The sequence below is a fragment of the Strongylocentrotus purpuratus genome, unplaced genomic scaffold (assembly GCF_000002235.5).
Source record: "Strongylocentrotus purpuratus isolate Spur 01 unplaced genomic scaffold, Spur_5.0 spur5_scaffold_6, whole genome shotgun sequence".
Taxonomy (NCBI): Eukaryota; Metazoa; Echinodermata; class Echinoidea; order Camarodonta; family Strongylocentrotidae; genus Strongylocentrotus; species Strongylocentrotus purpuratus.
In genome coordinates, this window is record NW_022145612.1 from 28,768,448 (window position 1) to 28,794,396 (window position 25,949).

General features: G+C 37.1%; 1 protein-coding gene across 1 annotated transcript; it reads right to left on the bottom strand.

Moving 5' to 3' along the window:
- Positions 1–1,065: 1,065 nt before the first annotated feature.
- Positions 1,066–21,561, bottom strand: LOC575020 (crossover junction endonuclease MUS81). The gene is made up of 18 exons (XM_775439.5): positions 21,349–21,561; positions 18,278–18,407; positions 17,681–17,796; positions 15,295–15,396; positions 14,691–14,771; positions 14,170–14,258; positions 12,911–13,066; positions 11,557–11,645; positions 9,895–10,062; positions 8,670–8,838; positions 8,150–8,299; positions 6,779–7,016; positions 5,264–5,380; positions 4,395–4,490; positions 3,381–3,506; positions 2,661–2,764; positions 1,993–2,076; positions 1,066–1,203 (listed from the first exon to the last, which is right to left on the bottom strand). Exons 1-18 carry the CDS (start codon positions 21,481–21,483, stop codon positions 1,137–1,139), a joined length of 2,217 nt encoding a protein of 738 aa, XP_780532.5. The 5' UTR covers positions 21,484–21,561; the 3' UTR covers positions 1,066–1,136.
- Positions 21,562–25,949: the final 4,388 nt, after the last annotated feature.

Below are 25,949 nucleotides of genomic sequence, written 5' to 3' on the forward strand. Positions count from 1 at the left end.
AACGCTCACAAATTATTTTTCACCTCTTCCCAGAACTCAACCTTCTCTTTAAGCTTGAGTACTTCTAAACTTGGTTGGCTGTGCTGTTTATGCTAAACTCAATTTGAGCAAACATTGTTACAGTTGATAGGAAACATAGTTTCTCACTTCTGGTATCACAAAAATTGCCCGAACCCCATGGAATGACCCAAATACAAAATCAAAATCCACGTATTAGTCAATATAAGTTCAACTTTCATGTATTTAAAGTTGAAGTATTTTCTTTGGTCGTAATACATTTGCATTGTGCGAGGTCGACTTTAAATTCCCTTTACATTTCTTCCTGGTTGTAGATTTGCCATTTACATACTGAGATGTTTTCAAGTTTGTCATATGATGAAATAGCTTTTAAAAGGCTTACGGTCTCAACGACCTACATATAAGAAGCAGAGGAATTGATAAAGGTACAGATTTAGGAGAAAAAAACACAGTTAACAAATATTTCTTCTTTCTCTTCAGCTTTAAATGAGGTTCAACGATGAACATCCTTGTCACCCTTCAGTAGTGATCTAACTCATGTAAACTACGTGCTCAAGATGGAAAGCATGGGAATTCAATGTCCTCATGTTTACAGAACCTTGAAACTTCTTTGGTAAATTTCTACTCATAGTTTATGGATAAATCAACTACCAGCCAATGCAGTTTACTGCCTGAACAGTTGATGATTCCAAGAGGCCACCTTCCAGTCATCAGACGGTTGGAAACTCCTGTAGGTTCCAGAATGCTATAGGAGCATGATTTTTACTTGCACATCACTATTTTATTGACACCGTTCTGTTCCAGCACAACACATCCCATCCCAGTTTAGCTTGGAAAGCTGCTTCAGGGATGATCTCATCAATGTTCAAGGCGCATAACAGTTCCACGTAGAAGTCAACAAAGTCTTAAAGCCCCACTGCACTATGTGTAGCGACTTGCGCCCTCTATATAGCAAACAATGCCTAATCGGCGACCATTGGTCCTCCATGGTCCCCTTTTACTATGTCAATTGAGAGCTGATTTGATGAGATAACTACCTTTCAGTGACCATGCAAGGAGGTCTAATCCCTCCTGGCAACACTAGTGCAGAGGGGCTTTAAGAGTCAGCAATAGCATTCTCACGTCAAAGCATTTGATGAGCGATACAGCTGATAGACCACTTTACTCAATGCAGGCCCCATGTTCCTAGAGGAGTGAAAAGAGATCAAAGAGAAATAAATCAGTAAAATTATAAAATCAATGAAGTCTATGTCTGCATTGAAAATCAGACCGATTGTAAACCATTAGAAAAATGAATTTTGGAGACTGATATATGATCCAACTGCCTTGAGTCTATCATAATAAACCAGGAAAGAGTAGCACAAAATTAGAAATACAAATCTGTATCTATCCCATTCTAGAAACAACTGACTATAAAGTACCGATGCAACCCTTTAAAAAAGTAATCTTTTCTAACAGATTTATCCAATTTTTTTTCTGAACTGCGCGCACTTAGCAACTGTTGCGCCCCATTTTTAAGGTTTGAAGAATGATGGTGTGATAAATATTGTCATTTCTTGACAATAACGTATATATGTTGTATCTCCTATGGTTGTTTCATTTCTTCTTCTTCACTAATATATATTTGTTATGCGAGAGAAACAGGCAGATGAAGAGGCATTTTATTTAAAACACTAATCAAGATATCATACTCCATGCAGGGATAAAATATTTTGTTGGTTGAATAATAATAATAATAATAAACAATATTTATAAGGCGCTTAATACTGGTGTCTCTAAGCGCACCATATTCTGACTTCACAATTATTTACCAAAACTTATAATAAACACACAACTTATACATCTGTTCTTTATTCAATAAATCATGCATATATAATAATAAAAAATAAGATAAGAGTGAGATCAAACAAACATACATACAAGAGGTCAAACAATGAATACAATGAATACCACAGGAAAATACTACTGGCTTACCTCTGTGACTGTCCATACTTGACTTTGGCCAACATTTTCTCTTGATCTGATGGAAGACTGCATGTTTCATAGGCCCTAATGAGACTGAAAATAGGAGGACAATTGGCAAACTCAAGTGAATTTTCAAAAGAAATAACATTAAGAAAGCAACATACATGTACCATCATCCCTTCACAGTGATTATGGTGTGTTCAGGAGAGGACATCGCTAGATTTTGACAAATCAATATTACTATTATGATCAAAAAAGTTTGAAGAAAAAAAAAACAGTGTGACAGGAAGATTTGATATACTTTCTGATAGTTAATTCAATTTCTTGTCATCAATTACTAGTTACACAAAAGACAGCTTCTCCACGTAGAGAAAGCCATTCCATCAATAATTTTGATCTAAAGGATTTAGGATAAACATACTTTTCTTTATGTTCATTTTCATTTTTCATTTTATTTCATTTCAACACGGATCACTTGCTTCAGCCAACGGCTGTTCTTCTGCAAGTCTGTGCATACATAAATTTAAAAAAATCACATACACAATAAGACAAAATACAAATTAAACAATTACAACAGTAAAAGAAGAGCAGATTTCAAATCAATTGAATAAAATACAACAAAAATATATGTATGTTGCCATTGATAAAAGAATGCAATGCAAAATGCTTATCCTTACTCGGACGGTGTCTGGTAAATCTGTGTGAGAGCCAATGCCTTTTCTGCTGACATGCCGCCGAACTGCAAGAGCTGCTTTGCAAATGTCTCGGTTACCGTCATTTCCTTTTAAAAGGTATTGAAGAAAAGTAGAGGTAAACCATATTTAATGCATGATATACTACCACAGAGAATTGGTCAACATGATCTAGGTGAATCATGTGGAGAAATAGGTAGTGGTTCATTGCTTTGAAAATGCAATCTTCTCATTTCTATTTAAAAGTATAAAGTAAGAATAATGATGAGAGCATAACTGAAAATTAAGTTTGCACTGGCAAAGTACAGTAAAAAAAAAAAATACATTCTGTCAATAAAATGAGTCATGATGGTCAAATCACAAATTCATAATCTAAGGATACTGAGAAAGCTGTTTGTAGTTATAGTCAGTGGTGAAGCAGTGGTCTCTTTACTCAGGAGGTCCCGGGTTTGAAGTTGATGCGCTAGTGCCCTTTGGTATTAACCATCATTACCAAGTCGGAGAGGACTTATAGCCATCGGTTCCCGGTCATTTACTTACAAGCATACCGTACATATGTAAAACATGTAAAACAAACAATCAAACCATATCAAGATATTATCCAATAAGAATATGTACTGAATGTTCATCAAAGTCAATAACACTGCAGTACACTTAGAAGAAGTGGGAATAGGCAAGTATACACCTGATTGCTGTAAATAATACCTTATTTTTGACCGATGATTCGTTAAACTCTCGGAATGAGAGGCAGCGTTGTTGAGGAGAGTTCAAATCGGTTGAGCCTGTAAGCTTGTCCATATCCTCTCTACTGTACGCTTTTATTGTCTTATCCTGTTGTCATATAAATATAGAATCAAACATACATGCATTGGTTAATGGTGGCATCTACCATAACATGAGCAGAGCTTTACCTCCTTTGAGACAGATACGAAATAGCAATCTGAGGTGAAAAGATTTGTTTCTTTATTTTAATCAATAAATTAGATTTTGTAGCAGTACAAGTCATGTGCATAAGGAATTACACAGCAGCAGGAAAGGGAACATTTTTCATTCCTCCTCAATGTTTCTATGAAGAATATTTTATCTTTCAAAATGTCCAATGAAACATTTATTCTAATTACTGTACCACAAAGGTATATCATCATCATCATCATCATCATCATCGTCATCATCATCGTCATCGTCATCGTCATTGTCATCGTCGTGGTCCTCGTCATCATCATCATCATCTTCTTCACCATTTATTAAAGTCACTATTCACCCTCTTACGAGGGGTTACAGGTACTGACTTTCGTGCCATGACGACACTCTCTCCCTCCCTCCATTTCTTCTTGTCTTGAGCATCCTCTTCATTTAGACGATATCAAAATGGACCCATTTGGAAAACAGCTATTAGCTAAAAAAAAGGGCAAACCAACCCATGAGTGGTGAATTAATCAATCAATCAAAAACAAATAATGGCTCATACTAAAGCAAAGTTTAAAGCCCCACTGCACTAGTTTGGCCAGGAGGGATTAGACCTCCCTGCATGGTCACTTACAGGTGGTTATCTCATCATATCAGCTCTCAATTAACATAAGAAAAAGAGGATCATGGGGGACCAATGGTCACCGATTTGGTATTGTTTGCTATACAGAGGGCGCAAGTAGCTATAAGTAGTGTAGTGGGGCTTTAAAGTAGGATCACTGATAAGAGAAGAGGTCGAGTGAGGTGACTTACCGAGTAGAGGCTGTTAAGGTATCTGGTCATGATGGTGAGGTAGGCAGCCGATTCCTTACTGTCTCTGGTATTCTTCACAAAGAAATTATCAATCACCTAATAAAAAAATTAATAAAACTAAATGATAAATATGACAACATCATTACAGTCATGATGTATGTTATCGTCGGTGGGGTGACAATACCTCGTATCTCAAAAATCATGAATTTTCAGGAGAGCGTAAAAACATTTCCTGTCTCAACAGACTTAGTGCTGTGACACCGTCCTTTGTGTGAAATTTGTGAAAAAACCGAGACAGGAGGCGTTCCATGGATTTTATCAGGTGGTGTCGTAGGCCATTAGGTACACAATTATGCAAAAAAATTAAGATACAAGGTTTTGTCACCCCACCAACATTATACTTATTGCAAGAAATCTCGAAACATTACTTTCCATTGCTAAGGACAATGATTTTCAGTATCCTTCTCTGCTATTTTATTTTATTCTGATTGGAGGCAAATATTTTTAAATAAGAGCAATATTCCTGATAAATGAGTACATATGCACAAATTTGATGTGGCTGTCCTAGTAAATGTCTCTTCTTTTAATATCAAAATCTTGACCATTCCCTTTAAGTTCATTATATCACACCATTATCTAACAGTCACTATTACAAACCCTAAGAAGCAATATACAGTCAAACCTGCTTTAGTGACCACCTGTATAGAAAGACCACCTGTCTACAAAGACCACATTTTTTGTGTCCCTTGAAAACGGTATCTCATTGAAAGATGTACTATAAAAGGAACCTGTACATAAAGACCCCCGGCCTATTAAGACCACTTTTCTTGTCTCCCTAGGGTTGTCTTTATGGACAGGTTTCACTGTACCTGTGTATTGACAACAGACTGAAGCATAGTAGCAGCTGGAAGTGACATGTGATCTGTGGAACCAAAGTCTTCCACAAGATAGACAGGGTGACCTAGACCACACTGCTTAAGACGAAACTGAAAATTAAAGAGAAGACTAACTTTGTGAGGGGAGGAAGCACAAACTTGGATTATGGACAGGTTAAAGCCCGTCTGCACTAGTTTGGCCAGGGGGATTAGAGCTCCCTGCAAGGTCACTGACAGGTGGTTATCTCATAAAATCAGTTCTCAATTAACATAAGAAAAAGAGGATCGTGGGGGACCAACAGGCACCGATCAGGCATGGTTTGCTATATAGAGGGCGCAAGTTGCTATAAGTAGTGCAGTGGGGCTTTAAATCACCCAATTATATGATAACAGGTGATTAAATCATTTGGAGTCTTGACCAAAGACTCCAAGAAGTTTATGTAGCCAAAATTGAAATGGAAAATTATATGTGTTGCAGAATAAATATCAAAGACATATTTTCAACTGGGCAATTATCTGAAATTTACACCTCTTTACATTATATTATTTCATTACTTTAGCTGGTATATCTACCACATCATACAAAAATACTGTTAAATGCAATTAATATTCCATAGAGGAGTTTTGGTAAGTTTATATACATTTCACATCCTTGAAATGTAGACGGGCCCATCTGTAATATTCCTTACTTTCATTTCATACACCACATCCATACATGACTTTCAGGCAGACTTCATCAGGTTCACACCTGACCTACCTTTTCTTCTTTGAATCTTCCATCTTGAATACTGGAGCAGAGATCGCCCATTCTCTTGCGCTCCACCACGTAATCAAGAACCACCTCCCTCTTCTCTGAAGCATTCCTGCAACAGGTTCACACCTACCTTTTCTTCTTTGAATCGTCCATCTTGGATACTGGAGCAGAGATCGTCCATTCTCTTACGCTCTACCACGTAATCAAGAACCGCCTCTCTTCTCTGAAGCATTCCCGTAACATGTTCACACCTACCTTCTGTTCTTTGAATCGTCCATCTTGGATGCTGGAGCAGAGATCGTCCATCCTCTTACGCTCTACCACGTAATCAAGAACCGCCTCTCTTCTCTGAAGCATTCCCGTAACATGTTCACACCTACCTTCTGTTCTTTGAATCGTCCATCTTGGATACTGGAGCAGAGATCGTCCATTCTCTTACGCTCCACCACGTAATCAAGAACCGCCTCTCTTCTCTGAAGCATTCCCGTAACATGTTCACACCTACCTTCTGTTCTTTGAATCGTCCATCTTGGATACTGGAGCAGAGATCGTCCATTCTCTTACGCTCCACCACGTAATCAAGAACCGCCTCTCTTCTCTGAAGCATTCCCGTAACATGTTCACACCTACCTTCTGTTCTTTGAATCGTCCATCTTGGATACTGGAGCAGAGATCGTCCATTCTCTTACGCTCCACCACGTAATCAAGAACCGCCTCTCTTCTCTGAAGCATTCCCGTAACATGTTCACACCTACCTTCTGTTCTTTGAATCGTCCATCTTGGATGCTGGAGCAGAGATCGTCCATTCTCTTGCGCTCCACCACGTAATCAAGAACCGCCTCTCTTCTCCGAGGCATCTGGAGCAATCCTGGAACAGCGCTGCCCTTCTCCCTGGCCACCCATAGGAAGTCACCGACTTGGAGCTTTCTCACGTCGAGATTCACGCCGTTCTTCTGCAACTCTTTCAGAAGGACGTGCTTCCTGCCCTTCTCCCTACACGTCAAAAAAAAACAAGGGGGTGTTTCACAAAGATCCTAAGTCGAACTTAACTCTAAGTTGGACTTAATTAAACATCATGGAGAGCCATTTGTAGCCTTAAAATATAATATATTCAAAGGCGAAATTTAAATGATTTTGGACTTTTTAGTAATTCCACATCAAGAACATGAAATCTCCTTGATACTAGAAAATATGAATGATTTGAATCAACATTTTCTGTCTTTTCATACGTGCTAATGGCTTTCCATGATTGTTATACCAAACTTAGAGAAAGGCTCAACTGAGGATCTTTGTGAAACACTCCCCAGGACATGAACATAAGATTTACTAACAAGTAGTAAAGCTGAAATAAGGGGATGAGAGAAGACATGAAAGAGGAGGGGGGCAGTGTGAAAGAGAGAGAGAGAGAGAGAGAGAGAGAGAGAGAGAGAGAGAGAGGAGGGAGAGAGGGGAATGGAGAGAGAGAGAGAGAAACAGAGACAGAGACAGACAGAGAGACAGAGCAAACAGGCATAATTAATATAACTACTTCCTAAATTAAACATAGTTATGTATTTTGCCGACATAATTCTTCACACAGGTATGAAAACCACAGCTGCTCTTGTTGAAGTTTATCATTTCACAGGGCATTGCAGCTGTGGAGTTACCAAACCTAGAAACTGTTTACTGTTGTCAGAGGGTAAGATGTTTGTCATGACTTAAAATCTATACTTGATTGAAATATGTCATTTAAAGGGATCCAGTCACTTTGTCTTAGATCCTTTAAAAAAAATCCTTGATTTAGCTCATGCTGCAATGATAATTATAAACCTTTAGGTCAGTCAGGAACCCCATAACTTTTACAAGCTGATCGCCTGTCTGATTATCAAGATATTTATGATTGAAAATCAAAATCAAATTTTGCGTTTGCCAAATGGTTTTCATAACACTACAGTCTATTGGGGAAAACGAGTATGGTAAAACCGGTCACTCAAAGGTTTTTACTTTTTTGAGGCGCTTCTTGATTTTTTAAAGCGCAAATTTTTTAGGGCTTGAATATAACACCATATCACAGACACTGATAACACGTAGGGCCGTGCATCACAGATTTAACATTGTTAAACGATCCCTTTAATAGGTATACATACTTTCCACCGATCCCTGTTGTTTCACAGTTATCCACACACAGGATGACATCAAACTGGCCGGGTCTGAGACTGAACACAGGAGTGGGTGTGGTGCTACTACCAGTCCTCTCTGATCCAGGGGCGCTTGTTGTCATATCATCTGAATCCATTCTAGGTATTTGAAGATGAAAGTTAGATTCAGTGAGAACTTTGGCATTATGAATGTAAACATCAATAAAAAAGAATGCATATTATATAAAAAGGGGAATATCCTTTTAAAATATTTACCTCGCATTAGAAGAAAAACATTTATGACAAAAATTGTATTTACCGGTACGTTTCACTGAACCATAAATTAATGCATCAGCATTATCCAATAAATTACGATGAGAAGAGAGACCTGAAAGTTAGAGTAATTAAGTTCGACTTTCACCTCACAGGCACAGGGGATATTGAACCCTTAAAAACAAATAAACAATATTCATTCAATTACATAATTGTTTTCAAGTACATATTCTTCTTCATAAGAAAAGAAACCTACCCATGTCTGCTTTTTGGCACGGCTGTGAATGAGCTACTGGTGGGATGTGTAGAAGGAACATACGATGAGTTTGTAGAAGGAACATACGATGAGTTTGTTGATCTAGAGTTTGAGTGGCTATGGGATGTCTTCTTGGATATCTCTACAGCTCCATCGTGTTCTCCGTTTGCTAAAACAGTAAAGAAAGTAGATAAAGCATTTTAAGCAGCCTGGGGGTGTTTCACAAAACTTGTCATCAGTGACAAATGACAATTTTTGTTAAAAGCTACTGAAATCCTTGCTTCTGATTGGGTATCAGCTTTAGTCTTTTGTCATTGAAAAAAGGCTTTGTTAAACCACCCCCAGGAGGGAACACAAACTGCATTTGACACAAGGACTGCAAAAGACATCTCTTCTTTTATCACGGCTCCACACTAACTTTCTGGAAGGTGGTCCGGATTGAACATTTTACAGTCTGTATGCATGAGCCCTATGTAAATATTTCCGAATTGTTGGGGCCTGGACTTGGATTTGGGGCTCCCTTGTGTCCCAGGGGCATGTTAGTGTCAAGCCCTGTCTTTTATCACCCAATCATAAAGAATGAACATTAATTTCAGGCCAAAGACACTTCAATTCAAGAGTATGATACAATGCAGAAATGTATCGGTCTTTGACGACAACTGACTTTACACACAAGGAAAATCACTGGCTAGTATTTTAGTAAGACTCTAGCTTCAATTTCAAAGAACATCTCGTATAGTGCACTCTGTGGAACGATCACTTGCAACAAATCTTATGCAGTCTTGTGAAAGCTACTTTACTGCTACTAGACACATAGAACAAAATCTTATCCACTTACTAAAATAGTAACAAAAGATGTGAATCAACATGTATATCATGTAAGGAAGTGTAAACTTAGGCAAGATATTAACCTGCACTTGCCACTCTCCACCCAGGTGTTAAATGGGTACCCGGTAGGATGCGACCGTCATTGTTGGTCAAACAGTTTATGAGCATCAAGTAACGCCTGGCTGGAATGCTCCCGAGAGAGTGGAGAATATGTACACAGTGTGTGTGGGCAAGTATTGGATCCAATGACCAGAGTAATAGTATATCTGTTAGGTGCTTTATTAGAGACATTTGTATAAGGCTCTATATAAAAGCGGAACATTATTATTATCATTATAGTCTTTGCTTCAAAGGAATGGCCTTACAATATTCTCAAGAGTACAGAAAACTTCTTTACCCGGCGGTGAGCTCTTGGATGCTGGACAAACTTCAGAGGCGTCATCATTGTGCAGGTAGGCATAGCAGGATCCTGGTGGTGCGGTCCTTCCTCTGTCGATCTTATAGCGCAACGAGCAGGACCGTAATGAGGCTTCAGAACACTTGATCAAGAAGCCAACTCCATCATCTGAAAGAGTACAAAATAAGTAGTCTCTATCACAAACTTGAATATTACCAATTGCAGATCACTGTATTTCTTACAAATATCCTACAAACTACAAATAATTATGTTTAGGCACACTGTCACTACAAAATAATATTTTTTCATCTTCAAAATTTGTCAATGTATAAATTTCTTGATGACTTGATTTTTACGGATTTTTTGTTTACTTGCTGAGTTTAAATTTATATTTGAGATTTAATCTGTATTCTTTCTGGTATTTTTACTATTCACCATGTAATGATGTTTCATGTATATGTATGTCTTTATATGTATTTTTTGTTATGCAGGGCCCCCAGGTATTTTAACTACTGATGGGGCTACCCTGTTGAAATAAAACGAAATAAATAAAAATAGAATAAAGATATAACAAAATATCAAATACTTTTTTTTTTAAAGAGAAGTTTGAGTTCTGGGAAGAGGTGAACAAATAATTTGTGAGCGTTATCATTGTGTTATGCACGTGTGGAAGAACATCAGATAAAAAATGTTCCCTGAAAAGCATAGCTCTTTAAATGCTTTAATATTCTAACTATGGCATGTAACATCATAAAAATCGGGGCAAATTTTTATGCCACATGTTCATGTAGTCTCATTTACATTTTTCTGTGTACGTTGCAAGTAACTTTACCAAGAATAGGCCAAATTTCTTATCATTTTGATGATTCCAGAACCTTGCAGTACACACCAATACTTTATATGCTAGATGATCAGCCTTTTCTGATCGATTCTACAACGTTTCTTTCTCTACGCAATCGCATGACCAGAACACAACTTTATCTTTAAATGGCATTGAGTGAAGAATGAATGCAAACTGTAGGATGAGCACTAGTGTGTGTAGGATGTATCGCTTGCGTCATAATTAAAACACCCTTCACAAAACAAATTATGCACCATAATGTCAACTATTAAATATTAAATAACTTTTTGATATGATCCTAAGCAAAGACATTGTCTCATGAAACCTACCTTCATTTAGATAGACAACACAAAAACCTCACCGACTATTTAAAGAATGCATGTAAACATAAGATAAAGATATTTCTGAATACTTGTAATTCACAGACCAGTTCGAGATTTTTCTCAACAAGAAGACCAGTGGGGTGTTTCACAAAGATCCTAAATCGAACTTAAAACTAAATTGGACTTAAATATTATGGAGAGCCATTTGTAGCCTTTAAATAAAATGTATTAAAAAGCAAAAATTGAAGTATTTTAGAATTTTCATAAATTCAACATTAAGAAAATGAAATCTCCTTGATAATAGAAAATATGAACGATTTGAATCAACATTCTATGCAATTTTAAAAAAAATTTACAAAATATTTTCAAAGGTGCTACAGGCTTTTCATAATTGTTAAGTACAACTTAGATATAAGTTCAACTTAGGATCTTTGTGAAATACCCCCCTGGAATGACACATTATAATATTGCTTCATATTCAAAAAGATAATACAATACCATTTACGGTGACAGCTGCTCTGTCTTTTAATGTCACTTCTCGCCCCCTGTCATCAATGTACCAGTAGTTGGGAATCTCAAGAGCTGATCTGCAAATACCACATTTCAAGATAAAAACATAAGAGATCGAGGGTTGATTCCAAAGAATAATATGTCGATCAGATGAATATTTTAATCTGAAAATGTGAATAGACTTACAATTAAAGTAACTACACAAAAAATCAAAAGTGTTTTGAATTGATGCAAAACTCATATCATTGCCAAGGGGAAGCCTTGCCGATCAAATACAACAACTCTTCTCTTCAAAATATGTTTGGGGCCGGCAGTAATCAACTCTCAAAAATGTTAGTTTTGAGATCCAGATTTTCTGCCTTCAGCGGTCCTTTGTAGAGCGTCAATATTTTTGACATCACATAAGGGACACGGCTGGCTAGCTGCATACTGCAACACGGCACTGGGCTGATTGTCCAGTGTGTGACTTCACTATTCAGAGCTCGCTACGCTTGTGTGTTTGACTTACAATGTACGTTCAGTGGCGTTCGGGGTCTAAGGAGGGTCTTGAAAAATTGTATTTTACGCCTTTCCATGATATCATTTCACTTGTTTTGTAAAGCGCTTAGAAACTGTACTTGTATACCAGTGCTATATAAATCTTAAATATTATTATTATTATTATTTCTCAGCAAATTGTTCGTGTTTTTCAAGAGAAAATCTTTCCATCAATATTTAATTTGTTCTAATTATGAGTTGTAAGTGAATTTTCTTTGTGTAGCTCCTTTAAACCTTGCATCCCAATATCACACATTTAAATCACATGTGTTACTGATTAATAGTCTCAATTAATCAAATCTTAAGAGAGCAAATTAATTATCATGACTTTTGAGGTCTCTAAGACATTACTTCACAGATTAAACCTACTATTTTCTGAGGTATAATCTTTGTATAAGATAAGGTAGTTCTCGACTGTGATGAAAATTAAAATCTTGTCTAAACTACAAATCAATAGCGTATTATGATAAACTAATCTGGGGGTGTTTCACAAAGATCCAAAGTCAGACTTAACTCTTAGTTGGACTTAAAAATTATGGAGAGCCATTAGTAGCCTTAAAATAAAATACATTCAAAAGCGAAAATTGAAGCATTTTAGACTTTTTATAAATTCCACATCAAGAACATAAAATGTCGTCGATAATAGAAAATATGAATGATTTGAATTAACAATTTATGCCTTTTAAAATAACTTTTACAAAAAATATTTTCATAGATGCAAACAGCTTTCCATAAATGCTAAGTCGAACTTAGAGATAAGTTCAAATTAGGATCTTTGTGAAACACCCCCCTGGTATCTTCATACCTCCTTGATGTCACCTCTGACCTCTGATCTTCCTGAGCTACCGGTATGGTGTTATCCAAGGACGCCATCCTAGGCAGATGATCTGTGATAGGGTGTTGCCCTGTGGTGGCTTCCAACTTGTGTGCCAGTTCACATCCGGACTCTGTTATCACGTACCTTGTGGTATGAACAGAAATATTATGATTGCCAAGCTAGTACATCCCAAGACCACATCAAGAAACAGTTTGTTGAATCCAAAGAACATTTATCCAGGAATGGATAGTGAACATAGCTATTCTTTTATTCATTTTTGATAATACTGATAATTAATGTGGTGTATCTGTATAATTTGTATAATTTGCCACAAGCCATTTTTAAGTCCAAGCAAACCTCTATTCTTGAAACTGAATATTCTCCCAATATCATTAATTATTACATGATTTTCAACTCTGTGTTTTTGTGTATTCATATTATCATAACCTATTACCAGAATTTGTTTGTAATATATTTCAGAGCAATAACGATATTCATAGATATGATACCAGGACTTCAGCAGAGACACGTGTAATATATCGTCATTTTTCATTTTCAAAAAGTATCTTTTTATGACAAGGACCCACTATTTGGAACTAACTACCCCCTAAACTTAAACAGTATGCATCTTTAAACAATTTTAAGCATAATCTAAAACTTCACCTGATGCAGAAAATTTGAATTTAACAAACGCAATTTTTTATGTGTGTAATTACTTTTGTGTGTGTGTTCATTTTTGGGAGCATCTTCTACTTACAAGTTTTTTTAACTTTTTTGATGATCCAACCACTTCGTAATTTCCTTCAGTGTATTTTCCATTTTATTGGTTTATCTATGTTTGCAAGAAATTATTGTATTCTTTGCCTTGGTATGTTTTTATGAAAGTGGTGAATAAATTCAATTCAATTCAATTCAACTTACATAACACGTAATAAACATAAGTACACCCAATCACCCATATATGTGTTATTTTTAAGCCCGCCTGTACTAGTTTGGCCAGGGGGATTAGACCACCCTGCAAGGTCACTGACAGGTAGTTATCTCATCAAATCAGCTCTCAATTAACATAAGAAAAAGGGGATTATGGGGGACCAAAAGGCACCGATGAGGCATTATTTGCTATACAGAGGGCGCATGTAGCTATAAGTAGTGCAGTGGGGCTTTAAATTATGATTATAACGTGATTTGAAGGACTACAATTATTAAAATCTCTACACATTTGTTAAGTATTGCAAAACCAAACTGACCTTGCTGGACTACCTTCCTTATACACGTATCCCTTGGTGACGAGGGTGCTCATAGATGACCATGCAGTATAATGACCTCCAGGATCAGGCTAGCACAGGAAAACAGCCATGTGAGTAAAAAAAAAAGTTTACACTCAGAAATTTGACATTTATTTTAAAAGTCAGCTATGAACGAAAGGTTATCATACATGTTTTGAAAGAGTGTTATAACCCAAATCGTTTAGTATCATTTTTGTGTGGTACATGTTTACGCTTGAATGAACAGGAGGCATTGTTTGCAAGAGTGAAAAAAAAAATAGACTTGCGCAAAAGTATTAAAGTGAAAGAATCAATTGAATGTATCAAATGAGATGCATCGCATATGCTTTTTGCAGAAGCAGAGTCACAATTGTGATTGATTTGGATTCATCGCTGCTCTTTACAAGACGGGGCCCTGAACGTGAATGTAGCCAACCGAGCGAACTTCCTATGGATAGTCAATCCACAGGCAACGTGATGACTATCCTTGATAAGATACTCACCATCTTCATAGATTTGTCACACAACGGTTGAGCTGCATCTTGTAACTCAGTTTTGTGCATGAATCCCTTACTTCCTGGCCTCTGTGATTCAAACAAACAGAGTGCCATCAACAAAGGGCTAACATCATCTCAACTATCTTGTCATTTGTTTTGTTTTTCATTAAAAGGATGAATAATTGTGTCTTATAATGAATTGGTATTGACTTACAAATTCTACATGTTATATAAATTCTCTACCACTGCACCCCTATAATCACTGACTTTCCATTTGAACAATGTAGAAAACATCAAAAAATTTAACTAAAAGATGGTCCAATTAAATCATCTCATTTCCCCATTAATCTATTAATTTGGTTTTGATACTACATACAGAAGATAATTTTAATTTAAATAAGATATTCAAAAGTCCTTTCTAATAAGGAACAACATGTGAGAATGATATTCTGGGGCCCATTTCACAAAGCCTTTTTTCAATGACAAATGACAAAAATCAGTGACAAATCTGCTGATAACCAATCAGAAGCAAGGATTTCAGTAGCTTATAACAATTTGTCATTTGTCACTGATGACAAGTTTTGTGCAACGCACCCCTGGTGGTACTTACTGTGTGGTTTCTGTAGAGTGTGAGAATCAAGCTGTACGGACCAGACCTGTCGAGGGGTATGTACTCCCTGACTCGCTTAGTAGCACTTCTGGGAGACGCTTGCTGCGAGAAGATAAAAAGAGCCGACTGAATCTCAATCTCATATCATACACGTTAATAATATAATAATAATAATAATAATACAGCATTTATTATGCGCCATCGATCTAGTAAACTATTCTGAGGCGCAAAGGGATAGAATTAGAATGAGATACATAGAGAAATGAGAAGGGGGGGGAAAAAAAAAAAAATAGTCTCTAATACAAACATCACAGGCAGCTGGATGTTGACTATCAAGACTACACCCAACCTAAAACGACCAGAGATAGAAGAGGGTATAATAGGCAATTTCAACCAACCCACTCAAGAACAGTCACATTCGCGAACTCCTACTTCATGAGAACAGTGCGTGATTGGAACCAGCTTAAAGATGAAGTTGAGTTCTGGTAATGCGATTGCATTGTGAAAGAAACGGTGTGGAATCGACCATAAAAGGTTGATCATCTAGCATATAAGAATTTGTGTGTATTGCAAGGTTCTGGAATCATCCAAATGATAAGAAATTGGCCTAGTCTTGGTACAGTTACAAACACTGGACACAGAAAGATGTATATGGGACTACACGAACACGTGGCTTAAAAAACCTACCCCCCCCCCCCCCCCCCCCCCGAGTTTTACGATGTACATGACATATTTAGAATATGAAGGCATTTGAAGAGTCATGCTTTTCAGGGAACAATCCTTATCTGATGTTCTTCCACACTTGCATAATGAGAATGATGACGCTCACAACTTATTTTTCACCTCTTCCCAGAACTCAACCTTCTCTTTAAACCGGAGACTATCGCTCACACTGACCCTGTCAAATCCAAAATAGCCCTGATGTCCCCCCCCCCCCCCCCCCCCCCATCTACAAATTTATCCACTCATCCGCAACTCCAGTTAAATCTCATTTTGGAGGACCAACCAACTAAGTACCAAGTACATTGGACTGGAGGTGCCATAGCTGAGTGGTTTGAGCACTTGACATCGATGTGAAGGTCGATGGTTTGTGCTTGGGAAAGACATTAATGTCCTTTTGACACTCTTCACCCAGGAATAGTACATGGGTACCTGATTAGATTTATTTCATGTGATTAATGATTTGCAACACAGCAGCAGGAGCATAAACAGAGAATCAAAGAATCAAAGTAATATGTAAGATTTATTCCAAAACAAGGGAAACGCTCTCGGCGGTCTCGCCTGCATAACGCAATTCAATATGATAAACCAGAACGTCAATGACGTAGCGCTCATCCGCATCTCGCAACAACAAATATCTTAAATTTTATGTGGTACACTTTTGAACTGGTCAAAAAATAAAAATTTGATGCCCTGGAAGGGACATAATCTCATTTCATTTGCATAAAGTACCATAAATAATCAATGGAGCAAAATCTCACAATTCTGTGTAGAAGTTTAGTGTTCCAAATTTAGCTCTACCAGATAAGGCAAACCAAATCAAAATCGGTCAAGAAATGAGGGAAAAGAAGCAATTTTTGTTATTTTTGGAATTAATTTGCATAAATTACCATAATTAATTAATGGAGAACAATTTCAAAATTCTGTGTAGAAGTTTAGTGTACCAAAGTTAGCTCTACGATATAAAGCAAACCAAATCATAATCGGTCGAGAAATGAAGGAGAGGAAGCCTTTTTTGTGATTTCGAATAAATTTGCATAAATTAGCATAGATAATGAATTTCACGATTCTGTGTAGAAATTTTAAACCCCACTCCTAGCCCTATCATATGAAACAATCAGAATCAAAATCGGTTGAAAAATAACGAAGAAGAAGCATTTTGAAAATCTTGATGTTGATGCCACAACAAAGTCTAAGTTTGTTGACCTTAAATGACCTTTGACCTTAATCTAGTGACCTGAAATTCTACTCACATGATTGGGGAGACTTGATAACCCTATAGTCCAAGTTTCATTGACTAAGAACTTATACTTTCAAAATTATATCAAAAATTCAAAAACTTAACCTTAGGTTAAGTTTTCGATGATGATGCTACAACATAGTCCAAGTCTGTTGACCTGAAATGACCTTTGACCTTGACTTTGTGATCTGAAATTCTACTCACATGATTGGGGATACTTGATTACCCTATAGTCAAAGTTTCATTGACTAAGAACCTATACTTTAAAAATTATATCAAAAATTCAAAAACTTAACCTTAGGTTAAGTTTTTGATGTTGACGCCGTCGCCGCCGCCGTCGCCGTCACCGGAAAAGCGGCGCCTATGTCTCGCTTTTTGCTACGCAGGCGAGACAAAAATGATGGCCTCTAAGTCGGTTTCACTGACCTTCCTTTTCCTTGTGCTCCCATTCATGGTTTCATTGAATTGCATCCCCACAGGAGAACACACAGCTATTTCGTCACTGTCATCATCTACATCAACCGCTGTTGAGGAACTTTCAGCTGGATGTGGGAAAACGGTACATCAATCAAATATGCCCTCAGTATTTTCAATAAATTGTGCAAAATGTTAAAGACTACATGTGCATTACAGAGAATCTTTTTTTAAGCTCAGACTATAGCTTATGAGTTACAACATAAACATTGAGAGCAGATTAAGATATTTGATAAAGACCTTCCTTCTCATTAAAAATCTAAAAGCAATCTTTAAATCATATAAAAAGTAAGCTATGTGAGTAGGATTGACACATGAGTGCAAAATTAGCAAAACAAAATTCTTTGTTTTCCAAATTTCTGTCATTTTCAAATGATTGAATTTTCAATGTTGAATGTTTTTGTATCCAAATATAAAATACAATACAGAAATGACTTTCTCATTTTAATACATGGGAGTTGACATTTCAATACACAGCATAAACATTTCAATTAGGAAGTGAAACAAAAGCTACAGCTAACTATTACTAACACCGAAGCTAATATGTACCTTCGTTTGCTAAATGTTCTTCCAACTTCTTATCCAGCATGCTGCAAATTTTGTCTCCAAAGTTGTCCAGGATCTTCGCAGCTTTGCCAGACTGGAACGGAAGAGGGTACTTCTTCAGTGCAACCAACGCCTATTAAAAACATTAGATATTTCAATAAACGAGACAGGAAAAATCAATAAAGTTCCTCGCACAACCAATTGAAGAAATGTCACACAAGTACCAAGGCCCATTTAGTTCACTGAAGTGAAAGTTATGCTGTTGTATTTATTATGTTATATTTGTCATCATTCTTTTTGTCATGATTGTCATGGAACCTGGCATGGATGTCTTGTTGTTACCATCTTTGTTGCATTTGTCTACAGAATTTATTTCAGAGCTATTTTTCAGTTTACCACTCATCACTTCTAAAAAAAAAGGCTTTAAGACAGACTAACAGGGCAAAAGGAAAACTGTTTAGATCGCCAGCTATACCACTGCATTAATTTGAGTAGCCACATACCCAATTCAAGAAACTGAGAGAACTCATCACACTGAACATCAGCATTTGAATCTGAGATACTTGAATTTAATCAGGCCTCTCGCCAAGAAATTAAAAACGCGTGGCGCGACCAGAGGTAAAATTTGACCCCCCCCCCCCCCCCAAAAAAAAAAAAAAAATGATTTTTTTTTTTTTTTTTTTTTTTTTTTTGATTATTTATTTTTTACAAGTATTACAAGTAATTTGATGAATTTTTATCATGGAATTATATTCCAGTTCATTGTCATATTTACCCTTGCACTAAAATAATCTAAATTATCAATGTTATTCTATCTGTCTATGTTTGAATTTGTGAAATTTGTTATCCAATGTTACGAAGAAAACAAAATGAGAATGATCCTAGTTGTTTGGATTTTTTAAAGCTGTAATTATTTTCCTTATATTAAAAACAATATTGCATTTTCTTATTTTCACAAAAATTGCAGTACTCAAATTTCTGCAAGTCTTTTACTTTATATTCGAGTAAAATAAATTCTCTGTCTCAAAATGAAATTTATACACCCGTCAATGAAAGTTTGATTTGACACACACACACAGACTAGGCCGCTGCACTAAGCTTTGTGCAAACAATACCATACCTGCCAACCCTTACGAATAATTCAGAATATTCTGGGGTTTTTTTATTTCTAGGTCCTGAAAATCCGGAATAGTCTATTCTGATTTTTCAAAATTTCAATTTTTTTTTTTTTTTTTTCTTTTAAAAAATGTGTGGTGCTAGGTCGGGACGATCAGGAATGCGTGGCGCGTGCGCCACGCGTTATCTGTGTACGCGAGGGCCTTGAATTTAATCACGATAAAAACAGAATACCTACAATCAATTCAACTCACTAATACTGGAAAATACTAAAAACAATCAAGCAAGCAATTCACTACCGGTAGATTAAATACTGGCAAATTCATTTGTTTGTTTGTTTTGACTGCTAAGAAAGCATGTATGGTAAATGCATGTAAACAACAAGGGGACCAATGATTCAAAGGGGAAGTCCAACCTGATAATAAGTTGGTTTTAAGAGTAGCAGAAAAATGAGGGGAACAAGTAGTGAAAGCTTGAGTAAATTCTGATGGTAATTTTTTTTTTAAATAAAAAAAACAACAATTTATATTTCCCCATTAGAGTCTACTCATTTATTAGATTTAGAGTCTAGATCTAGAACATTTACAATCGTTCATTCACCCAGCTAATTAGACCGAAAACTTCAGTCTCTCTAATCGTCGGTTGTTCCACTGAGACTACGTCTGGCTCCACTAGACCTCCGATTATAGAGACTGAAGATTGTCCTATCGGGACTGTACGGAACCAATGGTTCGGTTCGGCAGGACCGCGATGAATGAGATATGCTACGAGATTTTCACTCTTTACATCCTCACACATGCTGCAATATGACAATAATTAGAGTCTAATTAAAAATAACATATATATAGCTTATTTGACTTACGATAGCTTGCTCATTTAGATCCTAAATTAATGATTAATCCGAGAAAGTCTCGTCGTCAACATTATCCGTCTTGCTTTTAGTTGATGAATATTAATTTTTTCTTTTCGAACGTCCAATAGCTACCGTAGCTACATACGAGTCGGCCCGGCTTGACCAACGAACTCCCACGAAACGAGTGCTCTGATTGGCCATTGGCTATGTTTTGGTAGGTGGACCCGGAAATATATCGGCCGCCGGGTAATATTTCGAATGCATGAACGTACTGCTTCGCGGTTCTGAGGTACAAATTGGATAATTCATATAAGTAAGTCCGTAAATTATTTATTTAATATTAAGTTATCAAATTTTGAAACTGTAATTAGGACAAATGACATACCGACCTAATTTACATCTGATTTAGAAATCAGAAAATTAGATCTAAATAAAGAAAATCGGGGGAGAAATGTCGGAAACGAAAAGCTGTTCCGCTGTGGCTCTAATTTACCCGCACGGTACGAGATCTCTGGGTTGCCATCTGTATTGGGGAATGACAACAAATGTCAGTTTTATTAAAGAAATGACCCAAATCAGATGGTTATTGCTGTCTACCAGCTAATATGATTATGGCGAATGTTTTGTTTTTAATTATAGTCTAGATCTACTTCATGTAGACCTACCCTTGAATAAAACAAATCCATTCCATCATCATCTAAACAAATAAAAGTTAATGAAATTTTCTGTACAGAGCAAAATAAAGAGGAGCTCACAATATACATCAATGTTGCCAAATCATCAAATCAAATGTTGTTTGAACAAAGTGATGGCAACTTCAACAATTTTTTCTTTCTTTTTCAATCATTATCTGGATATTGCTCAGACTTTTACCATTTCCCTACTTTTATTAAAAACAACTTAGGGTGTATGTTCATTAAGTTTATAATTTAAAAAAATTCTCTCTCAAAAGTTTTTCTTTCTTTGATATTGATTTGTTTAGATCTAGATCTAGATCTAGATCTATCTTGTTTTATTCAGTCGTGCACAGCTCAGCTCAGGCAGCACAAATTACATCAGATGGGACTGTACTGTAGTGTTATTTGTTGACTTTTCGTATTCTTACCTTGCCGTACGCATATTGGGTTTTGATCCCTTTTTCGGCGGCTGCATCTCGCCATTCAGTCAGCCACTGGACGAAAAGAGGGTTGGGGCAAAATTTCACCTTCTTCTTTCTCTTCAATTTGGGTGCAGCACTCATTTTTGTTAGAGAAGTTCTCGTTTCAATTTCCGCGCGCTCGATTAAAGTTTGTTGCTAGCCGAGTCGAGTCAAGGGTAAAGTTGAGACGACAAAGTAAAAAAGAAAAAAAAAAAGATGTGAGGTACCCATAGAGATATATCTTCTTATTAAAGGGAGGCTTTACTACTTCAGCAAGAAGGAATTAGACCACCCAGTAAGCCATCGAGGTCACTGTGACAGGTGGCTATCTCATTAACTCAGCTCTCATTTAACATAAGAAAAAGAGGATCATGGGGGACCAACAGGCACCGATTTGGGAAGTTTTCTATATAGAGGGAGCAAGTAGCTACAAGTAGGACAGTGTGCCTCTAAGTATATATCTCTATGGAGGTACCCAAAATGCACCTCAATGTATAAAACTCCCCTACAGAAAATGCAATATCCTCATGTGTTTCACTCATTGAATCAATTTGTTGTTTACACTCAAGATTGCCACAACTGTACTGGTGTCACCAAATGTTTTGTTACTCTAAAATTCAGTCTCTCTGAAATGTTATGGCCTGTTGAATGGTTTCTCGGAAAAACGTCATAAATCCTCAAATCTGACATCTTTTAAAAAGAAAAATATACTGTGATGTAGCTGAAAGTCTGCAGATTCCATAGAGCTATATACTACTAAGTCTTATTAATATGTATCTCTATGGCAGATTCTTATCATTTGATCGGTTTTTTTGAATAATTTGTGAAACACATGAGGAAATAGCTGTGACGGTGATCCAAGTAATTTTCATCGCCATATATTATTGGCATTGCAAAAATATTTGGAATTTAATGTTAATATTTGGTGTAAATATGATCTATAAATATATGATTTAAAAAATGCCAACAAAATGAACAGTTTGACTTTTCTATGATTAGCTGAATTGACCTAATTTGCATATTTGCAGTGAGCACCCCCGCCCCTCCCTTGAGCGCCAGGGGAAGGGGCCCATCTCCAAAAAAAGGTAAAATTAACGTGTTTTTACCTGGTTTTTTTTCAGGGATGAGGGCCCGGGCTCCCCGCCCCCTGGATCCGCCACTGGTATTCTGTCAGTCATAACAAACGTCTTTAAAGGGTTTAGATTGTAGGTCTCCCCGCGTTGCTTTCATGCATTATATATACATTTTATTAGGATCTTGTTGACTTGTGCGCCCCCAAAACAGGATAAAGAGCATAGGTCAGTTAGCATAGCCAAGGTTCAACATTCGAGAGGCAAAAAGTCATGAATTGTAATGCCTTGCTGAATCATAAATACACAACATAATTCATTAAATTTGCGCCCTAAAGATGAAAGAAGTCAGCTGGTGTGGGCTTTAAAAAAAGTATAGATAGAGCGTAATTAACACTTTTGCTAACACATAAAAAAAAAAGTTAACCAAAGTAAAATGCGCAAGAAGCCGTTTTTAGGGTACAGCAAGGTTATACCGCTTGATCACTTCGCTCCAACAATTTAGTTTATACTTATAGCTATTCCCAGTTTGGTTACCAATTTCGGGGGTAGTACAATTATGACGGTGTGAAAATGCGATGAATTTCTGGTTCTCATTTTGAGCCGACAGGTTTAGATAGGGGCGCAATTTTGTTGTTTGCCCTAGTGTCCCTTTATAGAATAAAGGCCGGACAGGCCTTAAACCTGAAATATCACTTTTCCTAATACATCGGTTCTAATAATATGATTCGTTGTACCATTCTCGACTCTTAATCCTTGTCTGGATTGAATTAAACCTCCCTGCCCCCCCCCCCCCTTCCCGCGCGAAGCGCGGAAGCTTTGACGTTTCATTAAAATTAGTAGATGGGGGCGCAATTTTTTTGTTTGCCCTAGTGTCCCTTTATATAATAAAGGCCGGACAGGCCTTAAACCTGAAATATCACTTTTCCTAATACATCGGTTCTAATAATATCATTCGTTGTACCATTCTCGACTCTTAATCCTTGTCTGGATTGAGTTAAACCTCCCCCCCCCCCCCTTCCCGCGCGAAGCGCGGAAGCTTTGACGTTTCATTAAAATTAGTAGAGAAAGAAGACGATTCGCTGTACCGTTCTCGATTCTTAATCCTTATCTGAATTCAGTCCCCCCCCCCCCTCCCGCGCGAAGCACGGAAGCTTTGATGTTTCATTGAAATTAGTAGAGAAAGAAGACGATTCGCTGTACCGTTCTCGATTATTAACCCTTGTCTGAATTCAGTCCCCCCCCCCCCCTCCCGCGCGAAGCGCAGAAGCTTTAACATTTCATTAAAATTATTAGAGAAAGAAGACAATTCGCTGTACCGTTCTCGACTCTTAATCCGTGTCTGAATTTCAAAAAATGTTCTTTGTCTGCACCTTTTTATACGTCCTCTCCCTTTTCTCTACTCTCTTTTTTTTAATTTTTAATTTTTTTTATTTGGCCGGCGTTTTTTGAGGAACCGCCCCTCCGCCCCCCGCCCCCTGGCTACGCGCCTGTGGTCATATGAACATATTTTGATAACTTGTCCGCCCCCGGAAGCACAGGGGTTTAAGGCAATAAATTACCGTCAGATGAGCATATACCTTTAAAGGTTTTAGGCATTTAATCACGGTCTGATGAGCATATTTTGATACCTCATTATTTTGTGTCACTGGCAGCTAACTATTCTTTCTTTCTTGCACTCTTTCTTTCTATTTTTCTTTAATATACTTTTTCAAAAAAAAGTGAGGGGGGGGGGGGGTGGGGAGGGAGCTCGAGACTCCCGATCCCCGTCGTTCCGCGGGCCCTGACATGTAGGCATCTCAAGAAGCATATTTCTTGCCTGGCCTTAAATTTAGGAATTTGTCATTTTCCAACTAATGCATACAAAGTATAATTAACATAAAAGTGAGGAAAAATCTCGGAATTTTTTTGTCACTTTAGCATTATTTGTAAACTATCGTTATAGAATTAGAAATACCCCCCTCCCCCCAATTACACCTTGTTGGCGGGAAGAATCGCAACTGATCTCCCCTACATTTCTTTTTTTTCTTTCCCTTGCTCTTCTCTTTCCCTTTCCTTCCTTCTCTCTCTTTTAGGTTTGCTGGGGGGGGGGGGGGAGGCAATGGCCTTTTGGCCCCCTTCCCGCTCCACACGTTGTTGGCGGGAATAACCGCAACTGATCTTCCCTTCTTTTCACCCTTTTATTTTCTTCTTCCTCTTTTTGTTTCATATTTGCTCTCCTCCTTCCCTTTTCCTTCCTTTTCTCTCTTTTTTTTTAGCGGGGGCGGGGCATTGGCCTTTTGACCCCTCCGATCCACAACTTGTTGGCGGGAAAATTGCAACTGATTCCCTGCTTTTCTTTTCTTCCCCTTTCCTTTATCTCTTCTTTTCCCTTTCCTTCTTTCTCTCTATTTAATTTGATTGGGGGGGGGGGGGGTAGGAGACAAGGGCCTTTCGGCCCCCGATCTCTTTTCCCCCTTTTCTTTCATTCTTCCTCTTCTTTCTTTCCCTTTCTCTCCTCTTTCCCTTTCTCTTCTTTTCCTTCTCTCTATCTCTCTTTTTGCGGGGGGGGGGGGGGGCAAGGCCCGCTCGCCCCCTGGATCCGCGCCTGGAAAAACCCTTAGTTTAACGTCAGTACAGACAGTAGATTGAACTGAGTATAACAAAAGGTGGGGGGAGGGGGGGGGGTGTTACTGGTAATATTCTCATCTGCAATATAATTATAGCCTGCACCCGAAATGATGGAGTAGACATAGAATTCATTTTACCCGGGGCTTTGGGGTTAAGCTTTGGTATCACTTTGTCTTTTTTACGTATTATTTTATTAATCAGTATTTGCTGATGTAATGATAATGGATTTTGATCTCTTTCTATAATAAATATATATATTTTTTTATTTTCTGTTTTCTAGCAAGGTCTGTCATTAACCCAAACTACTCTGATATTTAAATCTTGTTAGGAGATCACTTTAAAAAAAATATTGTATTCAATTCATCTTAACTCTTTAATTCAATGAATGGAAATTTTGTTCTATGCATATTTCATTTGTATGCATGAATCATAATACTGAAAATGGGTAATACAGTCAATACAAATAGTTACGTGCGTACATGTTTCACATTGAAAATGCAATGATGAACATGATTTGTAATGTTTTAATCGTTTTATATATTATGCTTTTAACTAAAGTAAGCTTTACCTGAGAGAAATCCTTTTTTGCGAGAAGACAATTTAAATTTGTTTTAGTTTGTTCATATATTTTGTTGACAGATAGGTAAACTGCATGAGACAAAGTAGATTTATGTTATGTTACCGGTATTTAATTGGTCTACATTTCTTGTAGTTTTTTTTATTAGCGATATTTATTCTTTAAAGTGTTGTTACCTCTAAACAGTCATGGCAGAGTACACCAGTGAAATTCACAATGCAGTTTACGTGTGATGTATATTGCAAGACATACATAGAAAAGGTCTTACGTCGCACCAAGAGGTAACTTCTTTGTCGCACCAAGAAGTTACT